General features: G+C 37.4%; 1 protein-coding gene across 2 annotated transcripts in view; it reads right to left on the bottom strand.

Moving 5' to 3' along the window:
• Positions 1–25,530, bottom strand: part of RNF130 (ring finger protein 130) — a 101,399-nt gene that overhangs the window by 33,031 nt on the left and 42,838 nt on the right. For both annotated transcript variants that reach the window (XM_059917891.1, XM_059917890.1), the window contains exon 3: positions 19,103–19,353. In XM_059917891.1, coding sequence (XP_059773874.1) covers positions 19,103–19,353 — 251 coding nt within the window. The remainder of the gene's footprint in view (positions 1–19,102; positions 19,354–25,530) is intronic.

Here is a 25,530-nt window from a genome sequence, read left to right as displayed (position 1 = left end):
GGGTGAAAGATGATGCTGAGCAGCTTAGAGAATACAATCACCATTTAATGACATAAGGAAGATTCAGGAAGAGCAGATTTGGAAGGAGAAATCAAAAGTTCAGTTTTGGGTGTATGAAGTTTGAGGAAGTATCACGAGAACTAAGAAGTGACTACTGGAGATGGCAAGTAGAGGTCATGGTGGCCTCGACAATAACCGTTCAGTGGAAGGACAGGAAGAAAAGCCTGATGGAATGGCCTTCAACTGGGACAAGGTGGTGGTGTCAGTGTACCTTTTAAAATCTTACCAAATTTCCTCATAAAAATGCAAAGAGAAACTTTAAGAGTAAAAGTAAGAGCCCACAAACATCTTCAACAAAACCAGGTGAAAGGGTATCTCGCAAACCCCAGACTACAAGTAGGTGGGTTCAAACCACCAACTACAGCATTATTCTACAGATACACAATCAGCAGCTGTGCTGAGGTAGTGAAAGGAAGAGAAAATGGGTTCTGACAGTCCTAAGTGCTTGATCCATCCATTATGAAGCTCCCATTGGTCTTTCACCTGATTTTAGCATCCACAAATGAGCACTATAAATCCATCATTTCATTGAGGGTAATGAAATGGTGATTTTCTAATTCTATGATTCATTTGTTAGTTGGAATTCTTCTATAAAGAAGTTTCCCTCATCAACTAGCTGGTTACTATGCAATACAATTTGTACAGAAAAAACAAATGAGTCAGTTTTTAAAAACTGATTTTCAGAATAACAAATTGGTTCTCTAACAACCCGCAGTTTCAATCAATTGCAATATTTATTCCCTGAATGCTCAGTCTCATTTTTGACTGATATAGGGAGCTCCTTTAAGATGGCACCCAGGTCCTTTTGATACCACCATAGTAGTCTTCACTAGCTTCCTTGCTATCTAGTACAATATTCATCTTATACATTTGCTGCCCTAAACCTAAAAAAAGCCTTTTCTCCAAGGATGCCTGGGTTTTTTTTTTTGAGTGGGAAATGGTATTTGAAAATAACCCTAGAGCAGTCTGAGGGTGGAATGGGGTGGGAGTGGAGATTCATTATTTTATTAAGAATGTAAAATAATTTTCTAATTCTGTCATTCCTTCTGCATTTGGCTGCACTGGGTCTTCGTTGCTGCGTGCAGGCTTTCTCTAGTTGTGGCGAGCGGGGGCTACTCTTTGTTGCGGTGCGTGGGCTTCTCACTGCAGTGGCTTCTCTTGTGGCAGAGCACGGGCTCCAGGAACGCGGGCTTCAGTAATTGAAGCATGCGGGCTCAGTAGTTGCGGCTTGTGGGCTCTAGCATGCGCAGGCTTTGGTAGTTGTGGTACGTGGGCTCAGTAGTTGTGGCTCGCGGGCTCTAGAGCACAGGCTCAGTAGTTGTGGTGCACAGGCTTAGCTGCTCCGCGCCACATGGGATCTTCATGGGCCAGGGATTGAACATGTGTCCCCTGCACTGGCAGGCGGATCTTTAACCACTGTGCCACCAGGGAAGTTCCCTTCTGCATTTATTAGTTGGAATTCTTCTATTAAAGAGAGGTATTCATTGTTACTGGGTTGTCATTGCCATGGACAGAGGAGCTCTGTATTTTTTAGTAAAAGGAAAATAAACCAGGAGTCTATACTGACATTTTCAATTCAATAATAAGATTAAAGGATTATTATATAATTTCTGTATTTTAAATATTTATTCTCTTACTCTGATTCTTGGCTTCTAATATCATCAACATAAGTTATTTGCTTTATCCTACAATCTACATATAATAGTTTCAAAATAACAATCAATACTACCAACAATAAGACTATTAAATGCAGCTTAGACTCTTTTTTTTTTTGCCAATAGAGTAATTTTTTTAATATAGTCTCACCTGACATCTTATTTGAATTTTATTGTCCTTTTACCAGGAATATAAAGAAAAAGTTATGTGGAAGTAAAAAATGTAATCAGAAACAATAAGTTAACCAAAAGAAATACCCAAGTAAGGAACAGTAAAATTGCATTTAAGAAAATTCAATAGATATCCATTAAGATTTTTGTATCACTGACACAAAATATGAATTTGATTTTTAAACTCCATTTAAACCATTTCTTCACCAAAAATAAAAATATAAAATAAAAAGGCCAGTTTAACATTCTGGCTCTCAAAAATGAAATCTTAATTGGTGTTGCACTCCCATTTAGCTCACATACTCTGTACATCACTATTTAGTGATGGTTCTGTTTTCAAAAGACAAATTATACAAAATAACTATTTTTCAAAAAAGGTCAGTTGTCAATATTCTTTTTAATGATAAAATATATACTCTTTAAAATAAAATAAGCTTAGAGACAAAGAAATGAATTTCAGAGACTATCAGTATATTCCTAAGAAACGAAAGCTGGCGTTTTATTCCAATTCCTATGGTATACTGAGTTATTATGATAATATATAATATCAAGAAAAGAAAAGCTTTTGATACCTCAGAACTGCAACATAAAATGAATTTAATTTGGGAAATTAAATTCAGGATTAAAGGATAATAAACTTCTTCTTGGAACTTTTCATCTTAGTCATCTGATCTTTAACATAGATCCTCACACAAGAGATGATTCGGTCTTATACTGTGGGTTGATTTATTTTTTATTGGCCAAAATACCAAACTTTTTTTAATCCAAGGAAACGTACCATTGTTTTAAGACATATTATTATTTTTATATATTTTAGAAAGATAAAGATACTGCTAATTAATATTTGATTATATACTTTCTTATTCTTTATAATTTGTATTTTACACAGAGAAAGAAATTTAGACTTAATTGATCATATGTTTTTATCATGCATCAGTCTTTTGCAAACATAAAAAGGAAAATGTGGACCAACCAAATTGGTAAACCTTTTCCTAAAGCTTCTTTGTATTTTTTTTTTAATCTCTCTTAATTCTTAAAAAAAAATTTTTTTTTATACAGCAGGTTCTTATTAGTCATCAATTTTATACACATCAGTGTATACATGTCAATCCCAATCGCCCAATTCATCACACCTCCACCCCCAACCCCCTGCCTCTTTCCCCCTTGGTGTCCATACGTTTGTCCTCTACATCTGTGTCTCAATTTCTGCCCTGCAAACTGGTTCATCTGTACCATTTTTCTAGGTTCCACATATATGTTAATATACGATATTTATTTTTCTTTCTGACTTACTTCACTCTGCATGAGTCTCTAGATCCATCCACATCTCAACAAATGACCCAATTTTGTTCCTTTTCATGGCTAATATTCCACTGTATATATGTACCACATCTTCTTTATCCATTCGTCTGTCAATGGGCATTTAGGTTGCTTCCATGACCTGGCTATTGTAAATAGTGCTGCAGTGAACATTGGGGTGCATGTGTCTTTTTGAATTATGGTTTTCTCTGGGTATATGCCCAGTAGTGGGATTGCTGGGTCATATGGTAATTCTATTTTTAGTTTTTTAAGGAACCTCCATACTGTTCTCCGTAGTGGCTGTATCAATTTACATTCCCACCAACAGTGCAAGAGGGTTCCCTTCTCTCCACACCCTCTCCAGCATTAGTTGTTTGTAGATTTTCTGATGATGCCCATTCTAACTGGTGTGAGGTGATACCTCACTGTAGTTTTGATTTGCATTTCTCTAATAATTAGTGATGTTGAGCAGCTTTTCATGTGCTTCTTGGCCATCTGTATGTCTTCTTTGGAGAAATGGCTCTTTAGGTCTTCTGCCCATTTTTGGATTGGGTTGTTTGTTTCTTTAATATTGAGCTGCATGAGCTGTTTATATATTTTGGAGATTAATCCTTTGTCCGTTGATTCGTTTGCAAATATTTTCTCCCATTCTGAGGGTTGTCTTTTTGTCTTGTTTACGGTTTCCTTTGCCGTGCAAAAGCTTTCAAGTTTTCATTAGGTCCCATTAGTTTATTTTTGTTTTTATTTCCATTACTGTAGGAGGTGGATCAAAAAAGATCTTGCTGTGATTTATGTCAAAGAGTGTCCTTCCTGTGTTTTCTCTAAGAGTTTTATAGTGTCCGGTCTTACATTTAGGTCTTTAATCCATTTTGAGTTTATTTTTGTGTATGGTGTTAGGGAGTGTTCTAATTTCATTCTTTTACATGTAGCTGCCCAGTTTTCCCAGCACCACTTATTGAAGAGACTGTCTTTTCTCCACTGTATATCTTTGCCTCCTTTGTCATAGATTAGTTGACCATAAGTGCGTGGGTTTATCTCTGGGCTTTCTATCTTGTTGCATTGATCTATGTTTCTGTTTTTGTGCCAGTACCATATTGTCTTGATTACTGTAGCTTTGTAGTACAGTCTGAAGTCAGGGAGCCTGATTCCTCTAGCTCCGTTTTTTTCCCTCAAGACTGCTTTGGCTATTCGGGGTCTTTTGTGTCTCCATACAAATTTTAAGATTTTTTTGTTCTAGTTCAGTAAAAAATGCCATTGGTAATTTGATAGGGATTGCACTGAATCTGTAGATTGCTTTGAGTAGTATAGTCATTTTCACAATATTGATTCTTCCAATCCAAGAACATGGTATATCTCTCCATCTACTGGTATCATCTTTAATTTCTTTCATCAGTGTCTTATACTTTTCTGCATACAGGTCTTTTGTCTCCCTAGGTAGGTTGATTCCTAGGTATTTTATTCTTTTTGCTGCAATGGTAAATGGGAGTGTTTCCTTAATTTCTCTTTCAGATTTTTCATCATTACTGTATAGGAATGCAAGAGATTTCTGTGCATTAATTTTGTATCCTGCTACTTTACCAAATTCATTGATTAGCTCTAGTAGTTTTCTGGTGGCATCTTTAGGATTCTCTATGTATAGTATCATGTCATCCGCAAACAGTGACAGTTTTGCTTCTTCTTTTCCAATCTGTATTCCTTTTATTTCTTTTTCTTCTCTGATTGCTGTGGCAAGGACTTCCAAAACTATGTTGAATAATAGTGGTGAGAGTGGACATCCTTGTCTTGTTCCTGATCTTAGAGGAAATGCTTTCAGCTTTTCACCATTGAGAATGATGTTTGCTGTGGGTTTGTCGTATATGGCCTTTATTATGTTGAGGTAGTTTTCCTCTATGCCCACCTTCTGGAGAGCTTTTATAATAAATGGGTGTTGAATTTTGTCAAAAGCTTTTTCTGCATCTATTGAGATGATCATACTGTTTTTCTTCTTCAATTTGTTATTATGGTGTAACACATTGATTGATTTGTGTATATTGAAGAATACTTGCATCCCTGGGATAAATCCCACTTGATCATGGTGTATGATCCTTCTAATGTGTTGTTGGATTCTGTTTGCTAGTATTTTGTTGAGGAGTTTTGCATCTGTATTCATCAGTGATATTGGTCTGTAATTTTCTTTTTTTGTAGTATCTTTGTCTGGTTTTGGTATCGGGGTGATGGTGGCCTTATAGAATGAGTTTGGGAGTGTTCTTTTCTCTGCAATTTTTTGGAAGAGTTTGAGATGGACGGGTGTTAGCTCTTCTCTAAATGTTTGATAGAATTCACTTGTGAAGCCATCTGCTCCTGGACTTCTGTTTGTTGGAAGATTTTTAATCACAGTTTCAATTTCATTACTTGTGATTGGTTTCTTCATATTTTCTATTTCTTCCTGGTTCAGTCTTGGAAGGTTATACCTTTCTAAGAATGTGTCCATTTCTTCCAGGTTGTCCATTTTATTGGTATAAAGTTGCTTGTAGTAGTCTCTTAGGATGCTTTGTATTTTTGTGGTGTCTGTTGTAACTTCTCCTTTTTCATTTCTAATTTTATTGATTTGAGCCCTCTCCCTCTTTTTTCTTGATGAGTCTGGCTAATGCTTTATCAATTTCATTTATCTTCTCAAAGAACCAGCTTTTAGTTGAAATGATCTTTGCTATTGTTTTGTTTCTATTTCATTTATTTCTGCTCTGATCTTGATGATTTCCTTCCTTCTGCTAACTTTGGGTTTTGTTTGCTCTTCTTTCTCTAGTGCCTTTAGGTGTAACGTTAGATTGTTTACTTGAGATTTTTCTTGTTTCTTGAGGTAGGCTTGTATAGCTATAAATTTCCCTCTTAGAACTGCTTTTGCTGCATCCCATAGGTTTTGGATCGTCATGTTTTCATTGTCATCTGTCTCTATGTAGTTTTTGATTTCCTCTTTGATTTCTTCAGTGATCTCTTGGTTATTTAGTAACGTATTGTTTAGCTTCCATGTGTTTGTGTTTTTACGTTTTCTTCCCCTGTAATTCATTTCTAATCTCATAGCATTGTGGTCAGAAAAGATGCTTGATATGATTTCAATTTTCTTAAATTTACTGAGGGTTGATTTGTGACCCAAGATGTGATCTATCCTGGAGAATGTTCCATGCACACTTGAGAAGAAAGTGTAATCTGCTGTTTTTGGATGGAATGTCCTGTAAATATCAATTAAATCTATCTGGTCTATTGTGTCAATTTAAAGCTTCTGTTTCCTTATTTATTTTCACTTTGGATGATCTGTCCATTGGTGTAAGTGAGGTGTTAAAGTCCCCCACTATTATCGTGTTACTGTCGATTTCCTCTTTTATAGCTGTTAGCAGTTGCGTTATGTATTGAGGTGCTCCTATGTTGGGTGCATATATATTTATAATTGTTATATCTTCTTCTTGGATTGATCCCTTGATCATTATGTAGTGTCCCTTCCTTGTCTCTTGTAGCATTCTTTATTTTAAAGTCTATTTTATCTGATATGAGTATTGCTACTCCAGCCTTCTTTTGATTTCCATTTGCATGGAATATCTTTTTCCATCCCCTCACTTTCAGTCTGTATGTGTCCCTAGGTCTGAAGTGGATGTCTTGTAGTAGACAGCATATATATGGGTCTTGTTTTTGTATCCATTCAGCAAGCCTGTGTTTTTTGGTTGGAGCATTTAATCCATTCACGTTTAAGGTAATTATCGATATGTATGTTTCTATGACCATTTTCTTAATTGTTTTGGGTTTGTTTTTGTAGGTCCTTTCTTCTCTTGTGTTTCCCACTTAGAGAAGTTCCTTTAGCATTTGTTGTAGAGCTGGTTTGGTGGTGCTGAATTCTCTTAGCTTTTGTTTGCCTGTAAAGCTTTTGATTTCTCCATCGAATCTGAATGAGATCCTTGCTGGATAGAGTAATCTTGGTTGTAGGTTCTTCCCTTTTATCACTTTAAATATGCCATGCCACTGCCTTCTGGCTTGTAGAGTTTCTGCCGAGAAATCAGCTGTTAACCTTATGGGAGTTCCCTTGTATGTTATTTGTCATTTTTCCCTTGCTGCTTTCAATAATTTTTGTCTTTAATTTTTGCCAATTTGATTACTATGTGTCTCAGCGTGTTTCTCCTTGGGTTTATCCTGTATGGGACTCTCTGCGCTTCCTGGACTTGGGTGGCTATTTCCTTTCCCATGTTAGGGAAGTTTTCGACTATAATCTCTTCAAATATTTTCTCGGGTCGTTTCTCTCTCTCTTCTCCTTCTGGGACCCCTATAATGCAAATGTTGTTGTGTTTAATGTTGTCCCAGAGGTCTTTTAGGCTGTCTTCATTTCTCTTCATTCTTTTTTCTTTATTCTGTTCTGCAGCAGTGAATTCCACCATTCTGTCTTCCAGGTCACTTATCCATTCTTCTGCCTCAGTTATTCTGCTATTGATTCCTTCTAGTGTAGTTTTCATTTCAGTTATTGTATTGGTCATCTCTGTTTGTTTGTTTTTTAATTCTTCTAGGTTTTTGTTAAACATTTCTTGCATCTTCTTGATCTTCGCCTCCATTCTTTTTCCTAGGTCCTGGATCATCTTCACTATCATTATTCTGAATTCTTTTTCTGGAAGGTTGCCTATCTCCACTTCATTTAGTTGTATTTCTGGGGTTTTATCTTGTTCCTTCATCTGGTACATAGCCCTCTGCCTTTTCATCTTGTCTATCTTTCTGTGAATGTGGTTTTTGTTCCACTGGCTGCAGGACTGTAGTTCTTCTTGCTTGTGCTGTCTGCCTTCTGGTGGATGATGCTATCTAAGAGGCTTGAGCAAGCTTCCTGATGGGAGGGACTGGTGGTGGGTAGAGCTGAGTGTTGCTCTGGTGGGCAGAGCTCAGTAAAACTTTAATCTGCTTGTCTGCTGATGGGTGGGGCTGGGTTCCCTCCCTGTTGGTTGTTTGGCCTGAGGCGACTGAACACTGGAGCCTACCCAGCTCTTTGGTGGGGTTAATGGCAGACTCTGGGAGGGCTCACGCCAAGGGGTATTTCCCAGAACTTCTGCTGCCAGTGTCCTTGTCCTCACGGTGAGCCACAGCCACCCCCCCCTCCCCCGCAGGAGACCCTCCAACACTAGCAGGTAGGTCTGGTTCAGTCTCCCCTGGGGTCACTGCTCCTTCCCCTGAGTCCCAATGAGCACACTACTTTGTGTGTGCCCTCCAAGAGTGGAGTGTCTGTTTCCCCCAGTCCTGTCAGAGTCCTGCAATCAAATCCTGCTAGCCTTCAAAGTCTGATTCTCTAGGAATTCCTCCTCCTGCTGCTGGACCCCCAGGTTGGGAAGCCTGACATGGGGCTCAGAACCTTCACTCCATTGGGTGGACTTCTATGGTATAAGTGTTCTCCAGTTTGTGAGTCACCCACTAAGCAGTTATGGGATTTCATTTTATTGTGATTGCGCTCCTCCTACAATCTCATTGTGGCTTCTCCTTTGTCTTTAGATGTGGGCTATCTTTTTTGGTGAGTTCCAGTGTCTTCTGGTCGATGACTGTTCAGCAGTTAGTTGTGATTCTGGTGTTCTCGTAAGAGGGAGTGAGAGCACGTCCTTCTACTCCGCCATCTTGGTTCTATCCTGTGGGCTACTTTTTAAAAATTCCATATACTCGGTATGCTTGATGAGTCCTGTCCTCATCATTATTGTTTGAAAACATTGTCGATCAATGGCCCAGAGTTTCACATTTACAAGAGCTTGTTCTCAAGTGCCTCCTTGCTGCTGAAAGCTCCAGCTTAGACTTTTTTTTTATCCTTAGAATGTATCGCAATAGAAATGTACTGTCAAAGAAAAGTCCCCTAAAACAATTCCTTTCTCTATGTGCTTATATCATCATCTTGAAATATATTTAGGTTCCATTTATTTTCAATTTTGATGATTTCTTTTCTTTTTTAAAAATAATATCTAAAACATTTAGATGGTTCCAAAGTCAAAACTATAAAACCAGTATGGGGAAGTCTCATCAATCTCTATCTCCTCCACCCTGTTCCCTTCCCCCCAAATAATAACTTTTTATGTTAATTTTTGCTTTATCCTTACACTGTTTCCTTTTGAAAATAAACGCACATATATGTACGTGTGCATATATGTATATATGTCTATCTATATGTATATCAACGTTTTCATGGTTCCCCCCCCCCCCTTCTTACAATAAATTGGTATGCTAAAACTGTTCTGCACTAAGAGGTCACCCCATAGCAGCATCCAGAGAGCTTTAGAAACCATTCTCTTTTACAGCTATACACTACTCCATTGCATTTAGAGTATTTCATGTGTAGAGTACTAGTTTATTCAAGAAAACTCCTACTGATGGACATTTGAATGTTTCAAGTCTTTTGTTATTATAAATAATATCACAATGAATTGTATAGCAAATATGTCATTTTTTACTTTTGCAAGTTCATTATCAGGCTAATTTCCTACTAGTGAGGTTACTAAGACAAAGTATAAGTGCATATGCATTTGGCAAGATATTACAAATTCCCACTTCCCCACCACAGGAATTGTACCATTTTGCATTCTCATCATCAGTGTATGAGTATGCTTGTTTTCCCTACAACCTCGTCAAGAAAGTATGTTGTCAAACCTTAGAATATTTTTTCCCCTGCACTGATTAATAAGAAATCTTAGTTTGGTTTTAAGTCAGATTTAACTTATGAATGTGGTTGAACGTCTTTTAACATTTTAAGAACTATTTGCATTTCTTTCTGGTGAACTATTTATTTTTTTGCCCATTTTTTTCCACCAGGTTTTCTGTCTTTTTTGGGGGGGGAGGTCTTCTTTATATATCAGTGTCATTAACCCTTTGTCTGTAATGTAAATTGCAAATATCTTTTTTTAGTTTGTCACTCATTTTTTGGATTTTTCCTTTAAAAAATAGTCAAATTTATCAATCATCTTTATTACTCTACTGGATTTTGAGCCGTAATTCAAAGTTTTCCAAATTCTCCATTGAAAAGGAAAATTTAGCCTTCATTTTTCTAATATGTGTAGTTTTATTGTTTATAATTAGAGCTCTGCTTCATTTGAAATTTATCCTGGTGTACAACTGAGGAATGGATCTAATTTTGTCTTTTTCCAATTGTCCCACAACCATTTATTAAAAAGTTCATATTTCTCCACTGATTTGAGATGATGCTTTGTATTAAATGTCAACACTCAGTTGTGTCTATTTTTGGATTTTGCATTTTGCTCTATTGCTCTGTTTATTCATGGATTAACTCTTAACACTCTTTTAAATAAGAGGCTTTATTAGGTATTATAAAAGTTGGTGTGGCTAGCCACCTGTTCACTGCTTCTCTTTTTCAGGATTTTTTTCTTAATTACTTATTCTTCTAAATAAATTTTATAATTACCTTATCTAACCCCAGAAAAATATCTGAAAATAATTTTATTGGGCTTAAGTTAAACTTATGAATGAATTTAGGAAGAACTGATACATTCATTGTATTGAATGATTATATTCAATAGGAAGAAGGTGTCTTTTCCATTTGTTTAAGTATATACCATATATACATGGTATATATATTTAAGTATATACGTCTTTCAGTAGTGTTTTGTAGTTTTTCTCATATAGATTTTATACAGTTTTAAAGTTTATACCTAGATTGATCCATCCATCTCTCCATCCATCCATCCATCCATCCATCCATCCATCCATCCATCCAGGCTGAGTGTGTATGCTCATGTGTGTTACTGACTGCCTCAAGGGCTGTGGCTGCCCCACCACCCTGTGTTCCCTAAAGTTCCTTAATGGGTTTCCAAGGTATTTTTTTCAATTGTTTACAAATTAGAGTCTGTGGTGCTATATCTATTTTACCAGTTGTTCTCAGATTTATTTGCTGAGGTTTCCCCTCTGAGTGAAGCCCTTTCCTTCTGATTTCTGGTTCTTAGGACCACCCTTTTCTTCTTTTGGCTCCTTTTCTTGGAGCTACAGTGCAGGTCTTGCTGCTGCTAGTTGTCTGGCATGACCACTCCTTTTCCAGAAGTTCTTGGAGGTACCCTGCTCCTTGGCATCATTGAAGATGCTGTCTGTGGGTTTTTCCTTTTGCTATCCTAGTTGTTCTTTGTATTTTTAAAAGGGATTTGGGAAGATTAAACAAAATACCCACTGCTTCCATCCTGCTCAGATCAGAATTCTACTGAAGAATTTTAAACAAAAGAGTTCCATGATGAGATCTGAATTTTGGAGAATTCAGATCTGACTTCCAGAGAAGAATGTATGTGACACAGAAAAGACTGGAGACAGAGAGACCAGGTAGAGTCTAGTACTTTAGAGAGATAAGTAGGGCTTGAATTAGGCAAGTAGTAGTGGGGCAAGAGGAGAGGACAAAGTAAGAAAGATTTAGGAGGTAAGACTGACAGAACCTAATGACTGACTGATGCGGGGGAATGAGAAGAGAGGGAAGTCAAGAATGGCCATCCCAGCTTTCTAGTTAGTGACTGGCTATGTGGGAGAGGCATCACGGTAGACGAGAGACTGGCAGAGAGAGGAGAGCAGGCACTGATGGGAGGAGTTCAGCTTCAGCAAGTTGATCTGAATGTATGTACGGCACCTAATTAGAGATCTCCCATAAATATTTAGATATATCACTTCCACTTCTGAACTTTCAAAACCTGCAGCAAAAGTAAAAAACATCTTTTCCTTGTGTTTGATAATAATGTCAAATATCTTCATTGTAATATTTTTCTTGGAACTTGGCTTCTGTGTTGCTACCTTGTTTTGGACCATCCCTTGAGTTTTAAATACTTCCCTCAACATTTCCCATCACTTTGTGACAGGTATACCTCAGCTATGATTTTGTTCTCTTACTTGAATCTGTCTAAAAGCCATTTTTCCCCCACCTCTTGGTTTTAATACTATTTGCGCCATGCTGACTCTCAAATATCTAAGATGAAGCACAAATTTCTTTTGTGAAGATCATTTTTTTTTTAAGATCCCTTACCGTCACCTGACTACCATGCCAGGTACTTAATAATAATATGAAATAATGATGATATTTACAGTAACTAAGATTTATTCAGTACATACCATGTGCTAGGTACTGTGGTAAGTCCTTCACATGCACTGACTCATGACATCTTCACAATCATTTTGTGAGAAAGAATTACATTATTCCCATTTTACAGAAGAGGCGATTGAGGCACAGAGAGATTAAGTAATTTGCTCAGATTGAGAGCTGGTAAGTATGCCCTATCCAGACTTCCTGAAAAGACTGGAGGGGGCAGGTGTCTTGGGAATCTGCAGTTTTTGAAAGTAAAGGAGGAGGAGGAGGAGGAGGAGAAGAAAAAGAGGAGGGGAAGGAGGGGGAAAAAGTGCCCCCACATGATTCTTTTGCATACTAAAATCTGAGATCACTATACTAAGTATAAACTACCAACCCTAGCTTCCAAAGCATTTCTCATAACCCTCTACCCACTCATATTCTCCGTACTTCTGACTTTAGTTAACAAAGCTACTCAAGTTTCCACCTCACCACACACAGAACATTACAGAATGGGACAAAACCACAGGGATGCATCATTTTATTATACAAAGGAGAAAACCCAAATCCAGAGAGAACTAAGGTGATCTATCTAAAGTTAGTAAAAGTGCTGGGACCAGAAACTTTGGTCTCCTGACTTTCTAGTCCAGTTCTTTTTCCATTGTAAATGCCTAAAAGACTTCCCATATTATAAAATATGAAGGGATATTGACCATCAGGGGCTAGATTAATTTATTTCACTTGGTTAAGGACATCAAGAATACCAATGTGAACACTATTCTATATTTGGATGCAGAGTGTCCAAAAGTTTTAAATTGGTAGAAAACAATTTAAAACAACTCACACTGCTTAATTTAACAGGAATGATCTGTTCAAAGCCAGATGGTTCACAATATATTGATGGCAGGTCACTTTAATGAGACTCATCTCTGGTTTCTGTTCGTCATCAGAACTCTCCCATAGACACAGAATTAGGTCTATATCAGCAGACAATAGGGCTTTCTTCTTTTAGACACTGGTGAAATTCAGGTGCTGTAAATATAATTTTTCCCTGACTGAAATAACTGTCTTGTAGTCAGCACCTCCTTTCATTCACTCACTCATCACTACTACCTTTTTCTCTTTTGTCTGAAACGAAGTTATCCCCAACAGTTTTCCAAGGTAACCATTTGTCTGTGCCCCAATCCCTCCCCCAGCTCTCTACATAACCTTGTTTTATTAATATTATTTTCCTTTGCTCTTCAATATTTTCCTCTTTAAGAACTCTTTCCCCCAAGCCTCTCCTAATAGAAAAAAATCTTTTATCACTCCACTGCTAAAAAACCTTTGATGACTCCTTACTGCTTAGAGAGTAAAGTCTAAATTTTTCAGCATGAGAGTCAAGCCCTTCATCTTCTAGTGTCAATATGCTCATCCAGTATCAGTTCAGTCTCAAGTCTCCTCCCTACTATTTCTGATGCCATTCAACTCTTCTGTCTCTCCTTTTATCTCCCCACAGCTCTGTGGAAAATGATCCCTTTGCCTGAATTTCCACCCAGTTCCTGTCTGATGAAGTCTTATTCATCCTTTAAAATTCAGCTCAAATGTCACTACCTCCTCTGGATAACACTCTAGTAATATCACTCTGCTCCAAAAGAATAACTCTTATACTACACGGTATTTTGATTACACCTGTCTACCTTCCCAATAGAATGTAATCTCATTCTTTAATTCATTTAAGCATTTACTGAGATACTGTGACATGCCAGGCCCTGTGCTAAACCCCAAGGATGTAGAATTGAATATCTTAGAAACACTCTGATCTCAAGAAAATATTTTGTACTAGAAAAAGTCTTAAGCTTTGATATAATGTTTAGAAGGCATATAGTCTCTGAATATAGAAAGTGGTATTTATTTATGTAAATTGATTGTAATAGCAAGACATGAAAAAGAAGATAAAACACTTGCAATATACTTAAAAAGTGGTAAAATAATACATTCTCAGTTCAAAGATCTAGTTTCCTTTTCTAGCTCTGGAATTGTTAATCCCTAAAAAACATAATAAAATTCAATCTACCATCCAACTATGAAGAAATCTGTCCCTTTTTGACTAAATAATCTTTTCCTAGGGGAAAAACCTTGACAGTATGCACAATAACTTCTCCCCTTCCAATCTGGAAGGAAAAGACTTTTGAACCCACCATTTTTGAAGATTATACATGCAAAGTACTAGCCTTCCTCTGAAGAACATTCAGTCTTCTTCCATACTTGCACATGCAAGTGCATCCTCCAGTTAGCTATCTTCCGAGATAAAAATGGGCAGCAAAAGCATATTTCATTTCAGTAACCTTGAGATATGTATAAAGTCTAAGAATACTGCATATACATTTTGGCAAGAAGCTATAACGAGTTTTAAATACCTTAAAACCATATGCGTTTTCACAGAGGATTTTCATAAGAAGACCTTCTAAACTCAGTAGTCCTAGGTTATGGAATTTTTTTATACCTGCCTTATTCCTCAACAGTAAAATAAAAGGTTTATTGTTCTGGTTTGTCAAACTTGACCACTTTGGGATTAAGGGTACATTATTAACTATGTAATTGTGAACAAGTTTACATTTCTCAGAAGAACCTTAAGTACGCTTTCAATAACACACACCAAACATCTATCCTCTTGTGTGGAATAACTATCATTGTCTTATTAGAAGGTGACATTTAAGTTTACCATCAGCCATCATCTGACCTATTTGTATTCAGATGTATTCTAACAAGTTTTCAAGAAGAGCAACCACAGATACCTGGCAGTACACTAAAAAGCCAAAGCATTAGATTCTTATTTCCAGTGTAAAATGGTGTCAGTTGTGTACATTACGCTGTGCTTAGAAAGTTATTCACAACACAGGGCTCTCTTTGGTAGCATATTCTGTAGAAAGAACTGCTTCACGATGACAGTTTGTGGGAGAAAATGAGTCTCTCCTTAAACTCACTTATTTTTCTTCACTAATAGTTCTGGTTTCTCTTTTAAAATAGCCAAAGGTTTCAACCAGTTGAGTTGCTGCCACCTTCATGTTAAACTTTAATAAGCTAAGCTTTTTAAGCCACATAAAAATTTCATCAAGTGCTTCTCAACCTTAGGAAAAACGGAAGGAGGAACAAAGGTCAGAATACCACTCTGCTACAGCAGCGTCTGGAGAAGAATGCTTAGGAAGTCTGCGTGCAGTCAGCCGCAAAACCAGTTCCCGTTTGTGGCCTGCGCCAGATGGTGACTATGCTGAGTCCTTCATCACACACAGGCCCCATGGTGGGTGCTAATTAAAGCAGTACCGTCAAAGAGCAGGCTCCTGGGACAAAACATTTGCTTTTTTCAAAAGTCCTTGAGATGCGCTACATTCAAACGAATATTTTAGGGTTTTCTTGTCAAGAACACCCTTTTAGAGCTACTCTTGATCATTTTACTTTGTCTTTCATGATGGCAATATATTTATAAAAACACCTTTAACTTATTTAAAAAAGGAGTATAGCATGCTACTTAGTTATATGAAGTTAATAACAGAAGGAACAGATAAGAGTTCAAAGAGGCGACTTGTTGCTGGGAAACAAGAATTAGAAGGAGGAGGGGCTTCCCTGGTGGCGCAGTGGTTGAGAATCCGCCTGCCAATGCAGGGGACACGGGTTCGAGCCCCGGTCTAGGAAGATCCCACATGCCGCGGAGCAACTAGGCCCGTGAGCCACAATTACTGAGCCTGCGCGTCTGGAGCCTGTGCTCCGCAACAAGAGAAGCCGCAATAGTGAGAGGCCCGTGCATCGCGATGAAGATGAAGAGTGGCCCCCGCTTGCCACAACTAGAGAAAGCCCTCGCACAGAAACGAAGACCCAACACAGCCATAAATAAATAAATTAAAAAAAAAAAAAAAAAAAAAAGACTTGGCCCTGCTGTGTGCAAAAAAAAAAAAAAAGAAGGAGGAAAAGATTGGGCAAGGAATCAAGCTTTGTGGTTTTGACAAAGGTGCAATACTGGACAGACATAAGCAAAAAAAGGAACCTCAACCTAAACCTCACACTTTACACAAAAATTAATTCAAAATGGATCATGGACTTAAATGTAAAACTTTTTGAAAAAAATTAGAAAATCTTTGGTATCTAGGGCTAGTCAAAGAGTTTTTTTTAAGACTTGCCAGCAAAAGCACAATTTATACAAGGAAAAATTGATAAATTAAGCTTCATCGAAATTAAAGATTTTGCTCTTCAAAAGACCCTGGGAGAAACTGGGAGAAAATATTTGCAAACCACAGTTCTGACAAAAGACTTGTATTTAGAACGTATGAAGAACTCTCAAAACTCAACAGTAAAAAACAAACCCAGTAGAAAATGGGTAAAAGACATGAATAAACATTTCACTGAAGAGGATATACAGGTGGCATTTAGCACATGAAAGATGTTCAACATCAGTAGTCATTGGAGAAATGCAAATTAAAATCACAAAAGAGATATTACTATACACCTATCAGAATGGCTAAAATGAAAAATAGTGACAACACCAAATGCTGTCAAGGATGCAGAGGAACTGTATCAGGGATATATTTCTACTGGGAATGTAAAATAGTACAGCTGCTTGGGAAAAGAGTATGGCAGTCTCTTATAAAATTCAATATGTGCTTATCATAATAACTCAAAAATTGCACTCTTGAACATTTATGCCAAGGAAATGAAAACTCATGTTCACACAAAAACCTGCACATGAATGTTCATAGTCACTTTATTTATAATAGCCAAAACTGGAAACAACTTGGTTAACCAAGTTATAGTACATCCAAGCCATAGAATACTACTCAGCAATAAAAAGGAATAAACTATTGATACATGTAACAATTTGGAAGGATCTCAAGGGAATTACGTTAGATGAAGAAATCCAAACTCTAGAAGTTAAATAATATGTGATTCCATTTATATAGCATTCTTGAAGTGACAAAACTACAGAGTGGGGAACAGACTAGTGTAGTCAGGCGTTAGGCAGGGGTGTAGGAGAGAGGTGGCTGTGGCTATAAGAGAATTTGCACAAGGGATCCTCATGATAATGGGTCTGTATCTTGACTGTGGAGGTGGTCACCTGAAACTGCACAGAACTATACACACACCAGCACAAGTTTAACTGGAGAAATCTGAATAAGATCAGTGGATTGTATCAATGCTGATATCCTGGTTGTGATATTTACTATAGTTATGCAAGATTTTACCGCTGGGAGAAAACGGGTGAAGGGTATTTGGGATCTCTCTGTATTATCTCTCATAAACGTATGTGAAATTACACCTATCTCAAAATAAAAAACTAACAAATGTAAAGGACTGGTATTCCTGACAAAAATGCATATAACCTGGATCTAATCATGAAGGAAGATCAGACATCAGACAAGCTCAAATCCAAAACAACTGGCCTGTACTCTTCAATAATGTCAATATCATGAAACAGATTAAAAGAGACGTGACAACTGAACACAACATACAATTTGATTGGATCAATCCAGGGTTTTCTTTGCTATAAAGGACATTATTAAGATAATTTCACAAAACTTAGAAAAGGTCTATAGATCAGATAATGATATTAATGTTAATTTCATTATTTTGATAATCATACACTGTGGTTATATAAGAGAATGTTCTTGCTTTTAGAAAGTACACAACGAAGTATTTAAGGGTAAAGGGGCATCTTATCTCAAACTTACTCTCAAATGGTTAAAAAGGAGATATGGTAAAATGTTAACAGTTGGAGAATTTGGGCAAATACTTTATATTACTCTTGCAACTTTCTGTAAGTCTGAAATTATAAATAATAAAAATTATCATGATAAAAATTTTAAAGATGTATAGGATGCTGCACAGAGCCTGGCACACAAATGTTCAATAAATTATAGTTTTCAGATATTTTATACATGTTTTCAGATGCAGAAACAAGTTGAGAAGCTAAAAAAACTGTGCAAGAGGGACAAGGGCAAACTGGTGGTAAGGTCAGGATTTGAACTCCACACCAAAGTCTGTGCTCTTTTCACTAGTATGAGGAAGGATGAAAATTTCACCCCCCACCCCCCACCACGGGGACTTAGATGTACTCTGAGGAGAGGATGGTGTTATATAAAAATTGTCTTCAAACCACTCTCCAAGCAATTTACTTCTTAGTGTCCTAGAAAAGCATAGGACTGGTAATGGGACCTAATACCTCAAACCTGGCTCCAGGGTAGATATTCTATATATAGCACATCAAACAAACTAAGTAATAAACTCACAGAAAACCATCTGCAAGCCCTTTACTACAGGGCAGTATATTGTCTTTTCTGTGTCTTTATTCATTCATCTGAAATCCACTGCGCTGGTCAATGGAATTTCTAGGATGACTATCTAGATATATCTCTTCTATTGGTCCTTCCCCACCTCATCACTGCCCCATGGCTAAGCTTAAATAGGACAGGTAATTTATTTTTAATTTATTTTTTCTGAATAGATAGTACATAGTTCAAAATTCACATGGAAAAAAAATTTCACATGGAACAAAAATATATATAGTGAAAAGTCTCCCTCCCCCACCCTTCCAACTCCCCTGCCACTGACAACAAATGTTACCAGCTTAAAAATGCAACTTTGTAATATTTCTTCAAATTACCAGAATTAGCTAGATCACACTATGATATTAAGCTAACCATTTACCTGGAATATTCCAAGTGATCACTGTAAATTTAATAATTTCTCCATTTAGGTATTTCAAATATCCTTAAGATACTTGTATAGAAATGTTTTCGACATATTAAAATGACTGAGGGTTACCACTTTTTTTAATGAAAAAATATTCATACTATGTATGATTACAACAGATGTCTATGAATTATGGCCAGTAAGTATCAATCAATATAGAGTACTGGTAGCTCACCTGGTTCCTGTCCCGGGCATTTGTGTACCTGATCTTCTGAATGAAGTAGAATATAAGCCATGCTGAAGAAATAATCATCAAAACAATAAAGGATATTGACACGAAGACTAGAGAGCCACGGCTGAAGTTCTTTGGCGGCATTCGAGTTCCAACCGCTATTGTCATTTGTACAGAGATGTTTTTCTCCAGGTAACTCAAAATATCTTTACCCCTCAATTCTGTAATCATGACAGCAATAATATCTCCAGTGCCTGTAATGTAAAATAAATATATATACTCAAGTGACATTTAAAATTTATAGAACATCAAATACATAAAAATGCTACTTAGCAAAACTACTGTAATTTTTGCTAATGGCAAGGGTTTGCAGATTCAACTTTTCAAATGAAATGAAGTTGCAGTTGGGTATGCTGGCACCAAGTGGGAACAGAAACTTGTTGTGTACTACTTAAGACTTAAACGCACTTGAAGCATAAAATGATTGCAGTGTTAAGAACCATATTATCTTACCTTACAACTATATTTAAAAAACAGATTATTAAATCAGCCAAATGTAACAAAAGACGGTACACAGCACTGTATTATACACCAATAGAAATGTGATAAAATCATGGCAGGTTTTCACTGTAAAACTTTTTCCATCTTAAAATGTTCTTTCGAGAGTCCCAACTCCTTATAAAAAGGTGAAAAACATTTATAGTACAAAAATTGGTACTTTTTACATTAATCTTTCTTACAAATGTTTATGGAGCACCTATTGTGTGTAGAACTAGTACAGGAATAGAAAGAAGCAGAAGTACAGGATATACAGTTTTATAATTTCACTGACTTAGGACACAAATCTGATAATAGAGTTCCAACAGCAAAATGCCAAATGGTGGTATCTTTAATCAATAACAGTTGAAACTAACTTTGATCCTATGTGTAGGTCGGACTGGAGGAAGGTTCCTTTTTCATTTATCCCAGAACTCTTGTAGAAATCAAACCCTTCCTGAGAAATGTCCAAACTTCAAAGCTCTGGACTAGTCTGGCATCAAAATACTTGTAGCTTCTAACAGCCATCCAGAGGTTCCGCTACAGCCACTATTTAAGTTACTTATAAGGATGTTTGTAAGTTGCTCTCCTAGTCGTCCAGTTCTTTCAATTACGTAAGCAGTAATACGGTAAAGGCAAGTGACTCTCTCTCCTATACACAGCATGAAATTTCTATCCCTTTCCTTCTCCAGAAAGGGAATAATTTCCCACCTTCTTTTAAGCAAAAAGAGAAGCCTTTCTACCACCAATCCAGCTGTCAGTGATCATCCTTTCATAAGGTGAAGCTGCCTGTGGCAATATGCAACTTTTACAATAGGCCTTCCTTCTTCAAAGAGCCCCGAGACTGTGGGGGTCAAAGGAAGGAGAACAGACATTTTATTCTGGGAAACAGAAAATAATAACCACTTACTTAAATTTGAATAAAGTTTGTGCATATAAATGTAAACCACCAAAACAAAATCAAAACCCCCCAAACTTGCCCTTTGGAAGGCTTCAATGACTACTACTACTAAATATTTAGTTTATGTCTCATTTATCATATTTAACTAAAAGGACTATCCTTGTACAATGTGCAGTCAAAAGACCATATACAACTGAAAAGAAATTTAATAATAAAAAGTTTTATGAAAAGTTTAACCCAATGGAACATATACCTTTGTATAACCTCATTCAAAACTGTGCCAGTCATTTCATCAGAATTTATCAGCAGTTTATCAGAATACTGATTAAAAATCCAAAAACAGAAAGAAAACTGCAAAATTAAAGCAAGCAACAAAGTTAACATCTAATTATCTTTCTGAAGTAAGAGTTCTGATCAGTAAGTCAGAAAAAAAAATCATAAAACGATGCTAAACCATTTAAAATTTCCATTTAGAAACCTTAAGTGCTTTTAAAATGTTGTTCAACAGGCAATGATCTGCAGTATAAGATACCAGGTATGGCTATAAAGTAACTGAGACGGATCCCACAAACAACACATGACAATCAGTCTCATTGCTTTATAATCACACCAGGTACAAATGGTTTTAGAAATCAGTTCTGAGGCTCCCTCTTGAAGACTCAAGCTGGAAAATGAGCTGGGAAAGCTGCACAGGTAGCCAAGGGAACCAATCCATGTAATTTCATTCATTCAAACAACACTAAATGAGCACCACCTAATTTCAATTGGAAGGCTGTTTGGGAGAAGAAGCATTTAATTATTTCAACCATCCCTTCAACAGTAGTTATTGAGCATATCCTATCATCAAGGCTCCTTAATGTTCACTTTGCAAAGAGAGTGGAAAATTACCTGCTGTGAAATAGTAGAAAAGATACATATTGGTCTCTGTCCCTGGTTCCTGGGACAAAGCTCCTAAAACCCCTGCAATTTCCTAAGTGACAGCACTAGGAGCATCTTTTGTTCTAATACAATATTAGGTCTTTGACCTTGGTTCCTGACACAGAGCTCCTAAAACCCTTGGAATTCCCTGGGTGATGGGAGTGTCTTTTGTTCTAATGAGGTAAATCTTGGTGGGCTCCTGGATAGCTGCAGGATGGGGGCAGGTCACCAGAGAGACCAAGCCATGATGAGAAGCTTGGACCTTTCAGCCCCACCCCCCAATCCTCTGGGGAGGGAGAGGGACTAGAGACTTGAAGCCTGCATAAAAATGCCAAAGTATGGAGGTCAGAGGGTGTCCACGTTGGTGAACACATGGAGGTGGTGAGAGGATGGCATGCCAGAGAGCCCCTTCTCACACACCTTGCCCTATGTTATGTTTTCACCTGTATTCTTTATTATATCCTTTATAATGAATCAGTAAATTAAGTTTTCCCCTGAGTTCTGTGAGCCATTCTAACAAATTTTTGGACCGGAGGAGGGGGTTGTGGGAACCTCAACTTACAGCTGGTGGGTCAGAAGTACTGGTGACAACATGGGACTTGCAACTGGCTTCTGAAGCAGTGGCGTGGGGGGTGGGATGTCTTGTGGGACTGAGCCCTTAACTTGTGGGATCTGATGCTAACCCCAGGCAGATAGTGTCAGAATCAAATTGAATTACAGACACCCAGCTAGTGTTGCTGAAAATTGCTTGGTATAGGGAAAACCCCACAAACATTTGGTGACCAAAGTGTCGGAAGTGAAGTTTTCTGTGTGAGTAGTAAAAGAGACACACACAGGAGTGCTTTTTCCTTTACACCTGCTCTTGATTACATGAAAACTGCATCTGCTCTCAAAGGGCAAAGGACAATTTTAAAGGGACTAGAGAGAGGAGCCAAACACCGGTGGTCTCATAATGTTACTACAATGGAGGAGACTGGGAAGAGTGACAGGAAAGGAGACTAAAACACTGCTGGTCAAACAAAGTGAAAAATAATTACAGCAGATCATCAGAATACCAGCAACGGCATTAGTCTCAACCATTTTAGGTCGTAAATCCCTTGGAGAATCTGATGGTAGGGCACCCCCTTCTAATTTCAGGAGAGGTTCACAGACTTCCTCATTCCCCACCCATAAAGGTGATCTGGGCTCAAAGACCTTAATTTAAGGATTGCCTCAGACACTTGACTTTTAAAGACTGTGAAGCCTTGGCCCAGCTTCTGGGGTGGGGTGGGGTGGGGTTGGGGGAGGATATTAATGCCAGAGAATATGTAAGCTCAGGATAAAATTAGGGTTAGATCAAGTAGTGACTGATAAAGAGTTAAGAACTAGTTAGACTGTAACGATGTGAACATTCAAGGAAAGATGACAAATATTTGGAACATTCATCCCCACTCTCACATCTGAAGCCCTTGGCAAACAATGCTAATAAATCATGAATATGGCCTCAGAATCCCATGCATTTCAACATGCCCAGCAGCCAGGATTAATTTGCCAGAGATGTCGATTAAGTAAAAACCTAGTTGTGATACCTGATTTCACCTACTTTATTGAAAACTTTCTCCATTGTTACTCTTTAATGTGAATCTGTTTCCTCTGCTTGAGTATGGCTACTTTAATATACAATTCTATTCTTTCTTCTTCTATTTTGAGAATTTTCAAGCCTACAGTATAGTTTCAATACTGTATGAACACTCATGCACTTTTTTATTTAGATTTGTCAACTGGTAACACTTCACTTTTTCTGTGTGTATTTATTTTTGCTGAACCAATTGAGAGTAAGTTGCAAACATCATGACATTTCCTTCTTAAATACTTCAGCATTATCTCCTAAGAACAAGGACACAGTTCATTTATCATACTCAAGAAACTGAACTCTGATATGACATTTTTCTGCAACATACTGTCCACATTCAAAATACTTCTGACTGATTCTAATAATGACTCTCAGAACTGTTTAGGTTAGTTGAGTACCCAGTACCTAATCAGGCCTTGTGGGCACTGTGCTTAGTTGTCTCTTCTTGTTAGTCTCTTCTGATCTAAAACAGGTTCCTCAGTCCCTTTTGGTCGTTCACGACATTAACCTTTTTGATGAGTCCAGGCAATATGTTTAAAAAATGTCCCTCAACCTGGATTTGTCTGATTGTTTCCTCATGATTAGATCTCCAAAGTAAACACTTTTGGTAGGAATGCTACACAGGTGACGTTATGTCCTTCTAGCGTGCTACATCAGGAAGCATATGTCGGGTTTTACCTTTATTGATGAAGGCGAATTTTATCACTTGGCTAATAAGCTTTCATTCAACGCTCTGAGCACCCACTAATGCCCACCTGAATCAGTTACTACAATAGTGTTTGCAAAATGGTGATTTTTCTAACACTATGATTTCTTCTACATTTTGTAAAGTGGTTCTGTACTCAATATTCTTCTACTTATCTTTATTTCCTACTAAATAAACAGAACTTCTGGGTTGGCATTTTTTCTGTAAAAAAGAGTCCCCCTCGCTGCAACACCTAGCACTTCTATTTTTTAATGGGAAAAAAGGGTAAGTGAAAAAATATGGTAATGCTGCTATAATCCTGACTACAAAATCAATTTTCAGGGGCCAAAAAATGAACCTCAGAATTAACCTCCTTTGGGCTCTGAAGTCAGAATGTCTGAGTTCAAATTCCAGCATGATACTTAACCTCTCTGAACTTCAGTTTCTTCTTTCAAAAAATGATATTACCTGCAGGCTTCATGGCCGATGCTCAGTAAATGCTACAGTTTACTGAGCTTATTCTACTTGTATTATTATTACTCATGGAAAGCAGAGGAAGGCATTCTTTGGAGGAAACCACAAAGCCCCCACCACAACATTTTGGAACTCCTATTCTCTTTAATTTCTCCCACCACCTTGGGAAACACTCAGGTATCTGCTGACCAACACAATCCTCCTGGCTTCCAAGAGGATTTGAGCTTCAGCTCAGGGAGTCCCCGCAGTTGGGAAGTATCAGAAATCACCAGCCTCTCCCCTCAACTGTCTTCGTCACCCGGCTCCTGAGAATGACTCTCAGGGGCAAGCCCAATTCAGCCAGGCAGCTGATACTTTAACTCTAGAAAGGCAGATACAGGAAAAGAGCAAATGAACTGTTTGAGGCACCAGGCCACAAGTGGAGAAAGTGCTTTTACTATAAGCTCTTTCACTTTTGTACTATAAGCTTACCTGCAAAATCCCATTTAGCAGAGGTTTTATGCCTTAATAGATGAACTTGTTTGTTAAGCTCAAATCAGCTGCCAATGTTTTAAGGAATTTTAAAGCTCTTAAATAATTTTAGGAAATTTCCCATAAAAAATAGCTCAGGGGAATGCTGCATTCCCACATTAAGTGTCTGCAATGATACTTTTATAACTTCTGATAGTGGTATCAGTTATTCCTATAGAATTCAATGACCTCTTTATATGTAAAGCAGAACACCATATATTGTAAGTGAAAGAGATTAAAATTTCTTTAAAGGTCTAGAATGGCTGCTGCTGAAGGAACAGGTAGGTGTAGGTCAGGGACTTTCTGTACTAACCTACCAGTCACATTGCACAGACTGGCTGAGCCCTGTGTGCTTGTGTCTCAATGAATCCGCTCACTTATGATCTGAGGGCTTCTCTTAACTCTCACTTCCACTGACTTAAGTCCTTCTCAAATGTTACTCTATAATACTTTCACTTCTTCAAATGTAGTATTCACTTGTCTCTTAACTGACCCCTTAAAGAATTCAAGGGAGAAAAAAAGATGTTACATTCTTTTATGAAATGAATACAGCAGTAATTCTGATCAATGTGGATGACAGGTTATATCAATTATAGATCTCCTGCTGAGATTTGTCAGTGGTTTTTCTAAAACACATCTGTCATGTCATTCCTCTGTTCAAAGACTTTCATGTGTCCCTTCTATCAACTAAATAAAATTCAAACTCCTTGACATTCAGGGCATTTTGGGAGGCAAATGGACCTAAAGGTAACTGACAGTCATGTGATGGTAGACACTTCTTAACCAAATGAAGC

The sequence above is a fragment of the Balaenoptera ricei genome, chromosome 3 (assembly GCF_028023285.1).
Source record: "Balaenoptera ricei isolate mBalRic1 chromosome 3, mBalRic1.hap2, whole genome shotgun sequence".
Taxonomy (NCBI): domain Eukaryota; kingdom Metazoa; phylum Chordata; class Mammalia; order Artiodactyla; family Balaenopteridae; genus Balaenoptera; species Balaenoptera ricei.
This window is presented reverse-complemented; position numbering and strand designations above follow the sequence as displayed.